The sequence below is a fragment of the Eptatretus burgeri genome, chromosome 1, assembly GCF_056783735.1.
Source record: "Eptatretus burgeri isolate ZD-2024b chromosome 1, Ebu_testis_v1, whole genome shotgun sequence".
Lineage (NCBI taxonomy): Eukaryota > Metazoa > Chordata > Myxini > Myxiniformes > Myxinidae > Eptatretus > Eptatretus burgeri.
The window spans coordinates 69,624,983-69,640,498 of NC_140961.1; the positions used below are offsets into that span (position 1 = coordinate 69,624,983).

At 45.0% G+C, this 15,516-nt stretch overlaps 1 protein-coding gene across 6 annotated transcripts in view; it reads right to left on the reverse strand.

Annotated features, from left to right (window-relative positions):
• The window catches only part of TAB1 (TGF-beta activated kinase 1 (MAP3K7) binding protein 1), an 82,462-nt gene that overhangs the window by 30,303 nt on the left and 36,643 nt on the right, over positions 1-15,516 (reverse strand). For all 6 annotated transcript variants that reach the window (XM_085887127.1, XM_085887125.1, XM_085887122.1 and 3 more), the window contains 3 exons: positions 11,546-11,662; positions 4,794-4,905; positions 2,116-2,260 (listed from right to left, as the gene is read on the reverse strand). In XM_085887127.1, the coding sequence (XP_085743253.1) occupies positions 2,116-2,260; positions 4,794-4,905; positions 11,546-11,662 (374 nt within the window). The remainder of the gene's footprint in view (positions 1-2,115; positions 2,261-4,793; positions 4,906-11,545; positions 11,663-15,516) is intronic.

Consider the following 15,516-nt stretch of genomic DNA (forward strand, 5'->3'; position numbering starts at 1 on the left):
GATCGCTTCGCACACCGCCATCTATGACTGTTATGATGGGCGATGACTCTCGGCACACACACCGTAGACGTCCCCGAGTGCTCAGACCGCCGTCCGAGTGATCGCATTGCAACGCTCGTCCACGACCCGTGCCGCAGACCGTGCGCGCGGCCGTGCGCGCCTGGAACATCACGCTGACCTCCGGACCATCTGCTGCGCACTGACCATCGAGACCCCGGACATTCCTCAGAGCTTGCGCGACGTCCAACGCCGCGTCCGAGCTGAACTGCGTGTCCTCGTTCTTTAGCCGTGACCTTGCAGAAATCATTCCCCAGCTTTGTCGTGCCTCAATTAAACGAACTCCGAGCGCGGCCGTTGTCCACTCGACGTGACCGAAGTCGACTCCACCGAAGGCGGGCACGCGTCCGTGCGCCGTGCCCCGCATTCCTGTCATGCCTGAGCTGGCCGCGCTGGCGAGCCTCCTGGCTCCGGAGCCTGTGCGCGCGGCGAGCGAACCTGCGATACGCTCTTTGCGATGCGTACTCCTCCGGAACCTCGAACCGCGTGGGGTGCGCTGAGTTACTCGCTGCCGATCTGAACCCAAACACCCTGCACACGCCGATCCGAACATCCTCGTCGCCAACTATGATGTCGTGGTCGGGGTGCTTAGAAGGCAGACACGAGCGGAGGAACAATCAAGCCCGGCTTTGTTGCACCAGCGGGAGTGCGGGCGTACTTTGCCCGCAGCAGTCCTTTATTACGTACTCAAGGCACTCACGAGCCGCGGCGACTACGGCACCCACTACGACGCCTCAGGCGGCGCGCACTCCTTATATCCCTGGCAAACACGATGATCACGCCGACCACTCCCCCACCATCATGCCCTGCCCCGCAGGCCCGCAGGCTACACCACAGAGACCACCGTCTGGTGGACTACACCTCAGCACCACTCCGACACACTCCCCCACAATCTGACCCAGGAATGTTACCCCATGGCTTTCCTCCTATCATCGAAGAGTGGGGGTCCCGAAGGCTTTGACACAATCCCATCATCCAGTGAGCTGCCCTGCAGAGGGTAGCTGCACAGGAGGAACCCCCACGGCATAGGTTTTCAATCTTCTTTACCGTTTTCTTGTGTTTTGTGGAGTGAAGGGTTTTACAGTGGCCAGAGTGCAAATCCTGCCATCAACCTTCCAAAAAAAAAAGGAACCCAACTGCAGGAGGACGTAGACTTGCAAACACAGTTGGGCACTAAATATGGATGACCTTTGGCTCACAAGGAGCTACTCCACCCTTTGACAGGTTTTGTTTTTAATCCTGCTTGGTGTTCATATCATACACCCTCCTCACCAGAAAACCTGGTGGGGGAGACGGTTTAGTCGCCAACAACCTGACCGTGGAACAGGTGAGTACTAGTTTACATGATACCTGGATCAAATCACAGACCTGATCTCACCTGACCTGAGGGGAGAGCAGTACTCCAATAAGCTGTGCATGAAAGCCTTGTAGGTGTATACGAGTTCAGGTGTGTCAAGGAAGGACTTTGTATGACGGTGGATGCCCAGTCAGTGGCTGGCTTTGGAGGCCAATTTTGAAATGTAGTTTGCCCAAGAAAGATCATGGTGGAGAGTGAAACCCAGGATTTTTGATGAGTGAATAGGAGGGTTCGCCAGACAGTTATTTTAGCAAGAGATTGAGTGTGATATTTGTCAAGAAAGTATTAAGAGCGTGAAAGATGCATTCCAAGTGCTTGACCAACTTGTGATTTATATTTTTTATTTTAAGGTCTTCAAGCCTCAAAAATCAGAGCTCATTTTTCACAATATTAATGCAGGATATAAAAGGTTAGTCGTATTCATCAGCCTAAATTTACATACAGTTTGAAATAAAAAGCATGAGGCGTGAACAAAGAAAAGTGGAATTGAAGTTTGGTTTAGAGAGAGGGAGGCAATGAAAATGTCTGCAAGTAATCAGATCAGGACCTTACAAATTGGTTCTCCATCTGTTTAAGAAAAACAGACTTTTCACAGTAACAGACCATAACCCTTGACAAAAGGCAAAATGCTAATGAAAAAGAAAAGTCCAAATACAAAAATCACAGGAACCATTTATTCAATCCATCAAGTCCTAGAATACCCGATTAGCTGTGCCAGGGCCGTGTATGGTCTCCAAGGCATTCCAGAGACCATCAGAAGCAAGAAGGAGGAAGCCAATGTTGCCTTCCAGAGATATCCCACCACTCACTTCTGGGACAGCAATCACTGGCTCAGACTTGGCACCACTGGATAGGAAGCAAAAGCAAAGAAAACAACAAAAAGGGCAATCAGAGATCGCAGACCCACACCAGGACTTGTTTTGTGTGGTGTTTGTGCACTGTTGTGTTACGCAATTAGTAATAGACAAAATGAGAACTGCCACTTAAAAACTGCTGGCAGTGATGACCTGGTACCAAGAAGTCCCGTTTTCATCGGACACTTGACCCTGACCCATGATTATAATTATTATTATTTAATTGCATTAAGAATGGGATTAAAATAAAATCAATTTTAATCTAATGGAAGACCAAATAGGAACAGTCCTGCATTGGAGTCATCAGAAGGAACGTAAACAAACAAAAAGCAAAGATGAAGTCATCAGAAGGAACCCAAACAAGGAAAAAGCAAAGATGAAGTCATCAGAAGGAACCTGGGTAGGATTTTGGTTACAGCTGCTACTCCTCCACCCTCAAACCCATACGGGCACAGCCAAGTGAGCCTTATTCAAAAAAAAAAAATCAATCAAAAAGAACCCAGATTAAAAAAAAAATATTCTGGCTGCCAGACCTGATCAGGTTGAACTTTAATACACATATTCCCATCACTACTCGATCATAATTGTGAAGCTTCACATTGATCGATTAAGCAGTTCAGGAGAAAGAATTTTTTCTCAACCTAATATGGCTGCCAGACCATGTGACCTATTCATTATTTTTGAACATCCTGGTATCCCCAAGGCTTGGGGAACATTTTTGTGAAGTTTCCCCTCGATCTGTCCAGCCGTTCTGGAGATTTTTTTTTATGGGTTTTAGGGTAAATCCAATACGACTGCAAAACCATGTGACTGACCGACGACATCATGTGTGTGAACGTTTTGTTCCTCATGAATAGGAGGTCATACGTGTGAAGTTTCGCCTCGATCTGCTCAGCCATTTCAGAGAAGGTTTTTGAAGGTTTAAAAATAATAATAAAATAATATGGCTGCCGAACCACATGACCGATGACAAAAAAAATTTACTACGGACAATTTTATCCAAAGATGACCCTTAAAAATTTTCATACTGATCGGATGTAGTGTTCTATGTATGTAATTATGATGTTTTAACGAAGGCACCTATGACACCATTAAAAAACTAGAGTAATTCGACTGCGCGCAGTCGACGGGTATGCCTCCGCTCTCCCGCACAAACACTTGAGTAATGACATATTTGACCCTTGACCTTTATCGTATCTGGCCCAAAATCTAATCACTTAATTGCCCCGTCTTACTTTACCTTTTTACCAAGTTTGATGAAATTCTACAATTTGCTTCTTGAGTTATCCTGTACACGAAAATCCGGACAGACGGACAGCCCAGAAACATAATGCCTCTGGCACCCTTGGTGCGGAGGCATAAAAATCCCCACTTATTCCTCATGAGGAGTACCTGCCATGTGCCAAGTTTCAATTTTTTTCCTTGGTGCGGTTTCAGAAATACAGAGGTCCAAACTTTTTCCATTTTTCCGACATTTTTCCGAGCATCAAGCAAGGCAGCAACATACCATTTTTAAGACTTTGGTATAACCCAGCCGGGGTTTTAACCACCAGCATCCCGGACCCAGAGCGGATGCTCTAATCATTACGCCACCAAGGCTGGTTAAAAAACAAAACCTGTTGTTTCGTATGCAGCCTGTGACGGCTGGTTGCATCATTTTCTGGAAGCGTGGCTGTGCCCCTGATGCAGTCCCCCCCATTATCAGTAAGCTGGTACTCATTTTGCCGACCTTGGAAGGATGACAGGCTGAGTCAACCCACCCGGTATTATTTCAATGACAGGACAGGGGCTCAAACTCGAGACTCTTGGATCTCAAGCCAGCCACCTTAACTGTTAAGCCAACACCGAGCTTATAAACCTGTGGGATAGGATTTATTATTATATGGAAGATCCCTTGGTGTTGCATGTCTTTTAAAAGTTCCCTGTGCATCAACGTAGCAAACTGTTGGATTTGAATTGCTCTTCTGGAGGCTCTGTTTCAACAGAATAACTCTTACTGCGAACAATGATTTTTCTTGACGATTTTAGTGATATGATGAAAACTCTGAGCATTCCACGTACATCATGTACTGTACCAGATGGTGCTTCGAGACCTCAGATGTCCTCAGTGATACTTCTTTTTACCAATTACTACACTACCCATGCTTAAAATTTAGCAGTAACACTAATGTGTCACCATTGCTCAGGAAGAGAAAGTCCACAGCAACTATTTTCAGTTTTTGGCCATTTCTTGGAAGCACTCAATTTTCAGACTTCGGGAAAATTCGGTTTTTGCTTCAGGTACATATGATTAACATATTCAGAATGGTTCGAGATGCTTCCGAGATGGAGTCTACCGAGCTCAAAATCTAAGCAAGAAAACAGATTTCAGCCCACGGTCCATCACGTTCAGATTGAATTCAAGGGATAAAATATAATAAATGAAATTATAAATAAGCAAGTTAAATATTCTCGCTACACCGACCCCCAAACACACTTATTTTGGTTTTCCCCAAACTATGAAAATGTGTGCATGAGGTCCTTGCTTCAGCGCAGTGATGTCTTTATATCCAAGCTTGATCTTGTAGTCTCCAATTCGTCTTGTGCATTCAATCTGCCCCAAAGCACCTTCCTCTTTCACCTTTTCACTGTCCAGCCCTAAAACAAAATGCACAAATACAAGTTCCATATTACATTTCCTCCAAGAAAAGCATTTGCGCAATAGAGACTGAAAAGATTAATTCAGGTCCAACGAGGTTCCTAATTCCTTTTTCACTTGCAAATACCAAAGTAAACTTTGTAAACCTGCAACTCGAGATAATATTATTCCACAAGGAAACATCGAAACGTCTGTGACAACCCACCAGAAAAGCGTGATGGTTGTTACAATTACCATCCAACTCTTAATGCCCCACATCCAAAAACCTTCCAAACATAACCTTGTTTGCTTTACATATACTGCACACAAACAAGCCAATTGGCCCCAACCCCACTTTTTGTTAGGTTGTTTGTCACTAATTTTTAGCTAATCTTGAATTTTTTTTTTGGTATACCAAGTCAAGTCTCGTGTAAGAGCAAATACACAGAAACGTACAAGGCAGGAGACAAGAGGGGTGAGAGAGGGAAGCACAAAATAGTGGGGAACAAAGACAATGGGATATCTGTGGAAAGGAGAGGGATGGGGTGGGGTACATGAAGTAAACAAGAGAGAATGACAGGGACTTTCAGGAAGAAAAACAAGGAATTTGAAGGAGGTGGGTTTGGGGTGGATTAATGGGGGTAGTAAAGATCAAGATTTTGGATGGGGGAAGATAGGAGGTGGAGGTAGACACCTGTTTTGAAGGCCTGGAGGGAGGGGTGGGATTGAAGAGTGTGTGGGAGTTTGTTCCAGAGACAGGGGAAAAAAAAGAGAAATGAAAGAATGAAGGTGAGCAGTGATGCAGTTTCAACAGAAGGGGGTTTTTGGCAGACCTTGAGCACCCTGAGGAAATATGGGGGGGGGGGGGGGCAGATCACAGACAAAGCAGGAAGGGCAAGGCCGAAGAGGAGACGGTAGAAGACAGAAAGACCACCGACCTACCTCCGGTGAGAGAGTGAGAGACGCAAAGATTCAGCTTCATCATGGGAGATATCAATAATCCTAAATTCCTTGGTTTCCACAGCGTGAAGCTGAGAAAGATGAGAGGCAGGAGCACCAGTCCAGAGGGGAGAGCAGTACTCCATCAGGCTGCGAACGAAAGCTTTGTGTGGTCAGGAGCTCAGGTGGGCCGAGGAAGGACTTTGCATGAAGGAGGATGCCCAGTCGGCGACTGGCTTTGGAGACCAGGTTGGAAATGTGGCTTTCCCAGGAAAGATCATGGCAGATAGTGAGACCCAGAAGCTTGAATGAAAGGACTTCTTTCAGAGGATTGTCAGAAAGTAGGTTGGGAGGGGGGGCGTGTTTCCAGACAGTACTTTCGGAAAGACAGATTGAGAGAGTGAGATTTGTTAGGGTTGAAGGACATGTTCCATGTGTTGGACCAGCTTGTGATTTTATCCAGATCTGCAGAGAGTGAAGAAGCTGCTGCTTGCTGGTCTAAGGGATGACAGATGGAATTGCAGAGGGTGGAGTAATCAGTAAAGAGATAAACAGGATTTTCCAGAGTCAGAGAGATAATTGATGAAAATGAGAAAGAGCACTGGGCCCAGAACACTGCCTTGAGGAACTCCAACCTGGACAGGAAGAGGGGATGAAAGAATTCCATTAAGACCACACGTTGACTGTGACAGGAGAGGAAGTCCCTGAGCCATGAGTGGGGGTTGCCTTGGATACCATAAGAAGAGTTTGGTGAGCAGTGCGGGATGCCAGACCATATCGAAAGCTATATCGTATATGTCTTGGGAGATGGCTCTGATCTCATGTTTGGCATTGAGGGCCTCCATCCATTGTTGGAAAGCAGAAGTAGCAAGTCCAGGGTTGAGTGACCTGATCTGAAACCAAATTGATGATCAGAAATCAAGCCATTGGAGAAGAGGAAGGATTTAATGTCTGAAGCGATGATGGATTCCATAACCTTGCTGATGATTGGGAGAAGGCTGATTGGTCTGGAGATGCAGGGTTCTGTTTTTGCACCTTTTTATGCAGAGCGGTAATGTTTGCTGATTTTCAAGCAAATGGCAGATGACCATGAGCAAATGAGAGGATGAAGAGAACAGGGAGAGGGTGAGCAAGAGCAGAAGAGCAGGTTTTTAGAACACGAGGGGTGATGCCACCTGGACCAGTTGCAGAATCTGAGTCGAGGATTAACAGTTAGGGGGAAGCTTTGAAGGGCAAGAGAGAAAAGGTTGCTTTGAAGAGGGAGGAAGCAATTGATTTGTGAGGAATGAGTGAGAGAAGCTTTGAGGGAGAGGGGAGACAATGAGAGCAGGCATGGCCATGGGGGAGGAGAGAGAAGAGAGGGGTGGGGAGAGGGGAAGGGTGACTGGGTGGAGGTATTATAGAGAAGGGAGTGGGTGGGGGGGGGAGGAACAAAACAAATGAGAGGGGGGGAAGAGGTGGAGGTGTGATGAGAATTGAGGGGATGGGAAGAGGAAGATTTGAAGGGTAGGGGGAAGGGGGAAGATTGGAAGGGGAGGGGTGAGATTTTAATTTAGAATTTAATTTATAATGGGGGAGAATTGAGGGAGAATTGAGGGAGAAGGGCGAGGGGGAGAATTGAGGGAGAAGGGTGAGAGGGGAGAATTGAGGGGATGAGAAGAGGGAGATTTGAAGGGGAGGGGTGAGGGGAGAGATTTTAATTTAGAATTTAATTTATAATGGGGGAGAATTGAAGGAGAAGGGCGAGGGGGGAGAATTGAGGGAGAAGGGAGAGGGGGGAGAATTGAGGGAGAAGGGCGAGGGGGAGAATTGAGGGAGAAGGGCGAGAATTGAGGGAGAAGGGCGAGGGGGGAGAATTGAGGGAGAAGGGCGAGCGGGGAGAATTGAGGGAGAAGGGCGAGAGGGGAGAATTGAGGGAGAAGGGTGAGGGGGAGAATTGAGGAAGATAGGACGAGGGGGGAGAACTGAGGAAGATAGCACGAGGGGGAGAACTGAAGAAGATAGGACGAGGGGGGAGAACTGAGGAAGATAGCACGAGGGGGGAGAACTGAAGAAGATAGCACGAGGGGGAGAATTGAGGAAGATAGGACGAGGGGGGAGAACTGAGGAAGATAGCACGAGGGGGGAGAACTGAAGAAGATAGCACGAAGGGGGAGAATTGAGGGAGAAAGGTGTGTGGGTAGCCACTTGAGAAAGGTGAGTGGAAGCTTGAGGGGGGAGGTGGGGGGGGCAGGAGAGAGAGTGATGGCAAGATTGGAGGAGTAAGGAAAGGGTATAACAGGGAAGGAGTTAGGAGGTATATTTAAGGAGGTGCGATGAATTTGCTCTGAAGTTGGAAAGAAAGAACGATAAAAAATGGGAGACGAACAAGCATTGCAAAATGAGATCGTAAAAATTTGTAGGTCAGAGATTTGTTGAAATACTTTGGAAGATGGATGGAGTGCAGAAGAATCAACAGAGTGGAGAAAAGAAGCATTGTAATGGATGGAATTTTTAAACATGGGATGAAAGAAAAGTCGAATTGAACACAAGATTTTGAAGAAGAACCGGGAAAAGAAGTGAAGTTGAAGCATTGTAAGAAGCATTGAAGCATGTTTTGTTTTTTTGTTTGAATATTAGGGAAGATGGGGGAAGAGTAAAGGAAAAGTTAAGAAAAGGTTGTCAAAGTGTGTGGTGAAAAACCTTCACGATCAGAGTGGGATTAGCAGAGAATATGGAAGAGAAGGAGGTACAGGAAGTCATGTGGTTACGCGGGGAAAAAGGTGAGAAAGGAAAATGTTTTTTTCTTTTAAGACACGGAACAGAGGGTATAGTTAGGAGGGATAGGAGGAGGGTGGAGGGAAAAGTGGAGAAAATAGAAACAAACACGATCGTGCACATGGACGGTTCGGCTTCAGGGAAACCCGATATGACGAGACCGACAAAAATTCACCAAATAACAAATTTTGAAACAAAACCGAACTAAGAACACAGTAAACACGGAGGCAACAAAATAAACAGTCAGAATGTGACAAACAACGACCGGAAACTTATCTTTGAGAAAGTCAGTGGAGACCTTTGGAGAGAACGAACCGTCACCTCAAAAACCGGAACCGGAAGCGATTTTACAAATAAGGTATTGTCATCGTGCACCGTCAGAGCATCCTTCGATTTCGACTTTTCCAGCCAAATCGCTGGGCCAATCCGACTGAAATTTAGCAGCAAGGTTCCGCTCCTGACTGTTAACGGGGATTGCAAAGCTCGTTCCTGTCACGGTACTTTAAGTAGGTCAAAATGGCAGACAGTAAATTCCTTCAAAAATCTTCTCCGGACCCACCAGTCAGAATGCTACCAAATTTAGGTTAAAACATTAGGACAGGGCCTCGATTACCTACGAGCCCAGCAGTCCTATTTTTATATTCTTAAGTTTATAAGAACGGGAGCTGATGAGACTGCAGAAAAACATGTACAGTGAGGGTGTATCGATGTCACTTTCCAGGAGCCAACCACAGGGCAACTAGCCTCACGTAGCCAATCGACGGCATCTCAACTTGCCACACGAAGCGTAGATCAACCTTGTTTGGTCTGGCATTTATAACTAGAACGGGCACTCATAGAGCGCATACCTTCGCCGCCACTACTTTTTTTGTTCTTGGTATGAGTGTGGGGAACTGGATTCATATGAATAGTCTTATGACACAAACCACATATCTATAATGTCATAACCCCCCCCCCCGACTTTCGGGGGCTACGGACTAAACAACAATCAACTCACGTCGGTTTGGCGAGTCTTCACTCGCAAGCTCGGTGAATACAACGTTTCAACAAGAGAAGGTAATCTCGTTTGATGCTGGTTTCATGCAAATCGAATAAGAATTGAGTGAGTTATGCCGAAAACCGCATATTTTTCAAGGGCGTGACCCTCCCCCTCCCGACATTTTTCCCCAACCGGTGACATGTGTTATGACGTCATTGTATCACAAGATTGGGCATTAAATTCTGAACATTTTGGTGCTGGGTTCATGTAAAGCAGACAAGAATTGACCACGTTATGACAAAAACCACATATTTTTCAAGGTCGTGACCCCCCTGACCGGTAACAAGAGTATGGGCGTCATTGTGTCATATTGCATATCACAAGATGAGGCGTTGAATTCTGAACATTTTGGCGTTAGTTGCATGCAAATTGAATAAAAATTGACCGTGTTATCGTAAAAAGACGATTTTGGCCTTTTCGTGACCTTGACCTTTGACCCGAACGATCCCAAAATCTAATCGAATGCTTCCTGGCTAATAACCAATAATCCCACCAAATTTCATGCAATTCGGTTTAATACTTTTTGAGTTATACGAATCACAAGATTACAAATACAGTGGGACCCGCTTAATAGAATCACGGTTAATAGAATCACCCATATTATAGAATCAAAATCGTTGAGACTGATTCCATTGTATCTAAATGTACACAATTTTTCCCGTTTATTAGAATCAAAAACCCGCTTAATAGAATCAGCTGCTGGCCATCCACTTCGACAGTTCAGCGCCTACTGGCCGCACAGTTCCAACTTTTGCCACCAGGCGGCTGACGTCACGCTAAAAATAATGCTGTGCCACTACAGTGATTTCGGTAGTCATTGTACAGATAGGCAGACGGCTGACAGCTGCAGTCTAAGCACTAGGCGTGTCGTCATTTCCACGATGGACAGAAAACGAAAGCGGACGGATCGTTCAAACATTGATAAAGCACAAATCCTGAGGGACTATGACGCTTTGCCCAGAATGAGCCAACGAGAAGCTGCAGACAAGTTGGAAATTAACCAGCCGATCCTATGCAAGATTCTGAAAGATCGAGAGGCCATTCTGAAAGGTCAAGTGGATTCGTCTTCTTCTCAGAAACGCAAGCGAAGCGGCAACGCACCCGATGTCGAATCAGCAATGGTCAAGTGGATTCAAACTTCTAGAGAAAAGGAAGCACCGCTTTCTGGACCTCTGATGCGGGAGAAAGCGGCTCAGTTCGCGGAAAAGTTCAACAACAAGAAGTTCAGTGCAACAAACGGCTGGATTGACCGGTTCAAGAAAAGACATGGAATCGTCCACAAGAAACTTCACGGAGAGGCAGCGGCGGCTGACGTAGGAGGGAAACAACAATGGCTGGACCACGTGTTTCCGGATCTCGTAGAAGGCTTCACGGCTGATGAGATCTGAAATGCTGACGAAACCGGGTTGTATTTTCGGGCCTTACCAGACGGAACGTTCCTCTTCAAGGGAGATCAGCACTGCGGTGGGAAAAAGCCAAAGGAAAGAATCACGGTGCTTTTTTGCTGCTCGATGACTGGTGCGAAGCGTCCTCCTTTCGGTATTGGTAAAAGCAAGAATCCACGGTGTTTCAAAGGTTACATTGTTTTGAGCAAGTGTGTCATATAAATCAAACTAAATGCTGAGTATTTGTCTCCGTATGTGTACTCGACATTTGATCCGCTTGATACTCCACAACTCTGGTGAACTCGGATATTAGAATCACCCGCTTATTAGAATCAAATTTGTCCGGCCCAAAGTGATTCTATTAAGCGGGTCCCACTGTAAATAAATAAATAAATAAATAAATACACGCCGACCAAAACATAACCTTCCGCAGAATGCGAAGGTAATGAAAATTCAGCGATGCGACAATGGATAACACACACACTTCCCCTACCCAATCTATCATTCTGTTATGCTTTTGGAGTGTTACTCATTGCTCACCAAGCTGTACCAGGCGCTGCAATTCTGCTTCATTATGCGCGTGGTGATCAGAGCTGAGCTGCACAATGTCCAGTCCATCACCGCTTGTCATCCGGCAAAGAAGAGCCCTGTTTGTCCCTGTCTCAGAGCAAGGAGGTGGTGGTGGTGGGGGGGGGGGTTATATTCAGGCCTGGCTGAAGTAATATATGCTAATGACAACAGAAGGCTAATGACTGAATAAAAGCACAACATTAATCCTCACATTATATCAAGTGAAGACGAAGAAAGGGTGGGGTTGGGAAGAGGTGGGGGAGATAAAAAGGCGGTTGATAAGAAGACAGAATAATGGAGGAGAACCATTGGGGTGGAGCAGCATGAGTTGTTGTTTGCATATTTGACTCGGATTCAATGACGAAAATTCAATCTGTCTGCTGGTTGCATCATGACTGAAGTGTGGATGTGCCGCTGTACCAACACCCTTGCACATTTAAAGCAGGAATTTTTAATTTGCTAGGGTACTGTCAATAATTACCTCCTCTTTGGAAAATACACTTTTGGATCTTTAATGTCCACCAGGCTTGTAGGATGACCGAGAGGTACGCACACTCACCTCGAAGCTGTCTCGTCTGGGTTCGATTCCAGACTTTGCTATAAACTGTCAGCCCAGCATTTCACATGCAGGGTGATTCATCAATGTACAGGGTGTCCCCAAAAAAATGTACTCACTATTTAAATGATAATAAATGCGTTGTTTATTGACTTAGAAACAAGATTAATGGTGAAATGTATAAATGGATAAATGCATGTTTACAAATGTTCAAACTGACGACCATCACGTTCCAAACACAGCCGATAACGCGGACCAATGGATTCAACAGCGTTACGAATCATTTCATTTGGAAATGCAAGACATTGTCTTTCAATTTACTCTTTCAGCTCATCGACTGTTGCTGGTTTTGAGCCGTAAACCTTATCTTTGAGAGATCCCCATAAAAAGAAGTCCATTGGAGTGAGGTCTGGGGAACGCGCAGGGAATTCAACACTACCTCTTCGCCCAATCCATCTGTTCGGAAAAGTTGCTTCGAGATAGGCCCTTACATCACGGTGGTAGTGGGGAGATACTCCATCTTGCTGAAAGTAAATCTCTTCATCACCAAATATCTCTTCGACACCTGGACCGACGGATTCCTGCAGAAAGTTTAAGTAAACATCCCCAGTGACAGTTTGGTCAAAAAAGAATGGCCCTAGGATGCCCAATGCTGATATCCCACACCAGACAGTAACCCCTGGTAAGTTTAAATGGTGTTCCATACTAACATGCGGATTTTCAGGAGCCCAGTACGTGCAATTGTGTCGGTTTATTGAGCCATTTAACTTGAAGCTGGCCTCATTGCTCCAAACAATTTCGGATGGAAATGCTGCATCTTCTTCGCATTTACCCAGGTACCACTCACAAAATTCAGCTCTCCGGTCAGGATCGTCTTCATTTCGAGCGTGGATTGATTTTGGAATGTAACTTTTCCAATTAATTCGCTTCAAAATGCGATGGGGGGGGGGGGGGGGCTTGATTTTGGGATTCCTGTCTCACGAGCCATTTGTCGTACAGATTTCCATGGGGATCGGTGGAGGGTTTCCAGCAATTGATTTTCCTTTGCGGGGATGGTTGATGACCGTGGTCTTCCTGAACGCTCCTTATGGACATCATGCACAGTTCCATCTGTTTCATACTTATCTCGGATGCGAGCAATGGTGCGTCGCGTTGGTGGATCTTTGTGAAAATGTCTTCTAAATTGTCTTTGCACTTCCATGATGTTTTCATGCTTCCAGTAGCACTTTATGATAAAATTTTCTTTCTTCAAAACCTAGTCGTACTTCTGACATTATTAGGGTCAATTTGATCTGAAAATAAATGAAAAATTCAATGAGTTATGAGCCGCCAAAATGTGAGTACATTTTTTTGGGACACCCTGTATTTGACGTACCACCGATAGACGTTAAACGGACGTCCTGTCTGTCAGCATTCTTTGGTGGATATTAAAGATCCCACGGTGTTCTTCACAAGAGTAGGTGAGCCATCGCCAACACCATGGCCAAATTCCAAATTCCTGCCATAACTAGTCAAATGTCAGGCCTGGCCAGCCAGTTCTTGAAGACTCGGGCCAAGCTTCTCTCGGCCGACCCTATAAAATGGTGAGATAATGGTGACTGTTGAAGACAAAGAAGAAGAAGAAGAAGAAGAAGAAGAAGAAGAAGAAGAAGAAGAAGAAGACGAAGAAGATGCAGAAGAAGGAGACGTGAAGAAGAAGACGAAGACGACGACGAAGAAGACGAGGAAGAAGAAGAAGACGGGGAAGAAGTAGAAGACGAGGAAGAAGAAGAAGAAGAAGACGAGGAAAAGAAGAAGAAGAAGACGAGGAAAAGAAGAAGACAAGGAGGAAGAAGAAGACGAGGAGGAAGAAGAAGACGAGGAAGAAGAAGAAGAAGAAGACGAGGAAGAAGACAAAGAAGAAGAGGAAGATGAAGACGACGAGGACAAAGACGAAGACGAAGACGAAGACGACGACAACGAAGAAGACGAAGAAGATATTTAACGTCCACCAGTGAATGTTAGCAGATGCTTTCTCAGCTTAACGCCACTCCGAGAGATGACATCCTCAATTAAAGAATTCATAGAACACCTTACCCCATGCAGTTTTGAGAAAAAAAGATATGGGAAGGATCTTTTCAAGTCTATCTTTGCGTTTCCGAGCACGATGTATATTTACTACGAGCCGCGATTTTGTCTGAATCTCGATATTCCCCAACAATGAGAGCGCGAGCAGCATATTTAATTAATGAAGATTGTTTAAGTTGGGGTAATATTTTATCCAAGTACTGCTAAACTGAAGGTTTTTGGAAGTGCCAATGAGGTTATTAACCTCTGCCATCGAAGATGGACGGAGGTTACTGTTTTCACCCCTGTCTGTTTGTTTGTTTGTTTGTGAACAGTATTAAGGAAAAACTCCTGGACGGATTTCGACGAAACTTGGTGGGGGGGGATTAGGTATGGTCCAACGATCATGCCATTAGATTTTGGACTTGGTCCAAAGTCAAATATGGCCACTATGGCGGCCATTTTGAAAAAATATTTGAATTTTTGTTTTTGCATTTCTACATGTTTTAAGTGATTTCCAACCCAAAAAAAAATTTGTTGGAGAAAAAAAAAACAACAAAATTTTGCAACTTTTTTTTCAAAAAAAAAAGATTTTATTTTTTTCGCAATTCTACATGCACGTCGATCTAGTTTAGTTTATTCAATCGTGGTTCAGTAGAGTCTGATCCGTTTTGACCTACAATGAATAGGATATCAAGTTCACTTTAGTGACCCAGCAGTATTGGCGGCGGAGGTTTTGCACTCTACCGAGTGCTCCCCCCTCTAGTTTGTGTTCTGCAGTGTTCACGTGTATGATTCAATTGAAAGAAAAAATTTTAAAGACTAAAAAAACAAACAAAAACAAACAAACACTCTTTTGGAAGTTTACCACCATTGATGCACCATCTTTTACATCACCTTATTGAACATGTTAAATTAGTTCTTCATTCCTGATGTTTTTATCCTTTATGTCGTCCCTAAAAACAGTACGTTTCCTGTTTGGAATCCTCTTCAATTTTGTTTGACTGCCAGACAGGGAATTTTGTTTGAATGCCAGACATACTAAAGCAATTACGGGAGAAGATTCCGTACAATTTGTCGAATTCGCAGCCAAAGTACTGCTAAACTGCAGGTTCTTGTTCAGATTTGTGTTCTCCAGTGTTAAAAAATACAACATTCAATTGAAATGAAGTAGTTCCTCGATTGTAGACCGATGGCTGTAGAGAGCCAGAGTGAACAAATTGCTTAACCCTGCTTTGCACTATGTGCACAGGGTAGTGATGCAATGCCCTGGCTGTGATGCACCAGGTAGACAGTGTGAGTCAGGTTGAGAATCAAACCCAGCCTGTGCAAGTGCGCC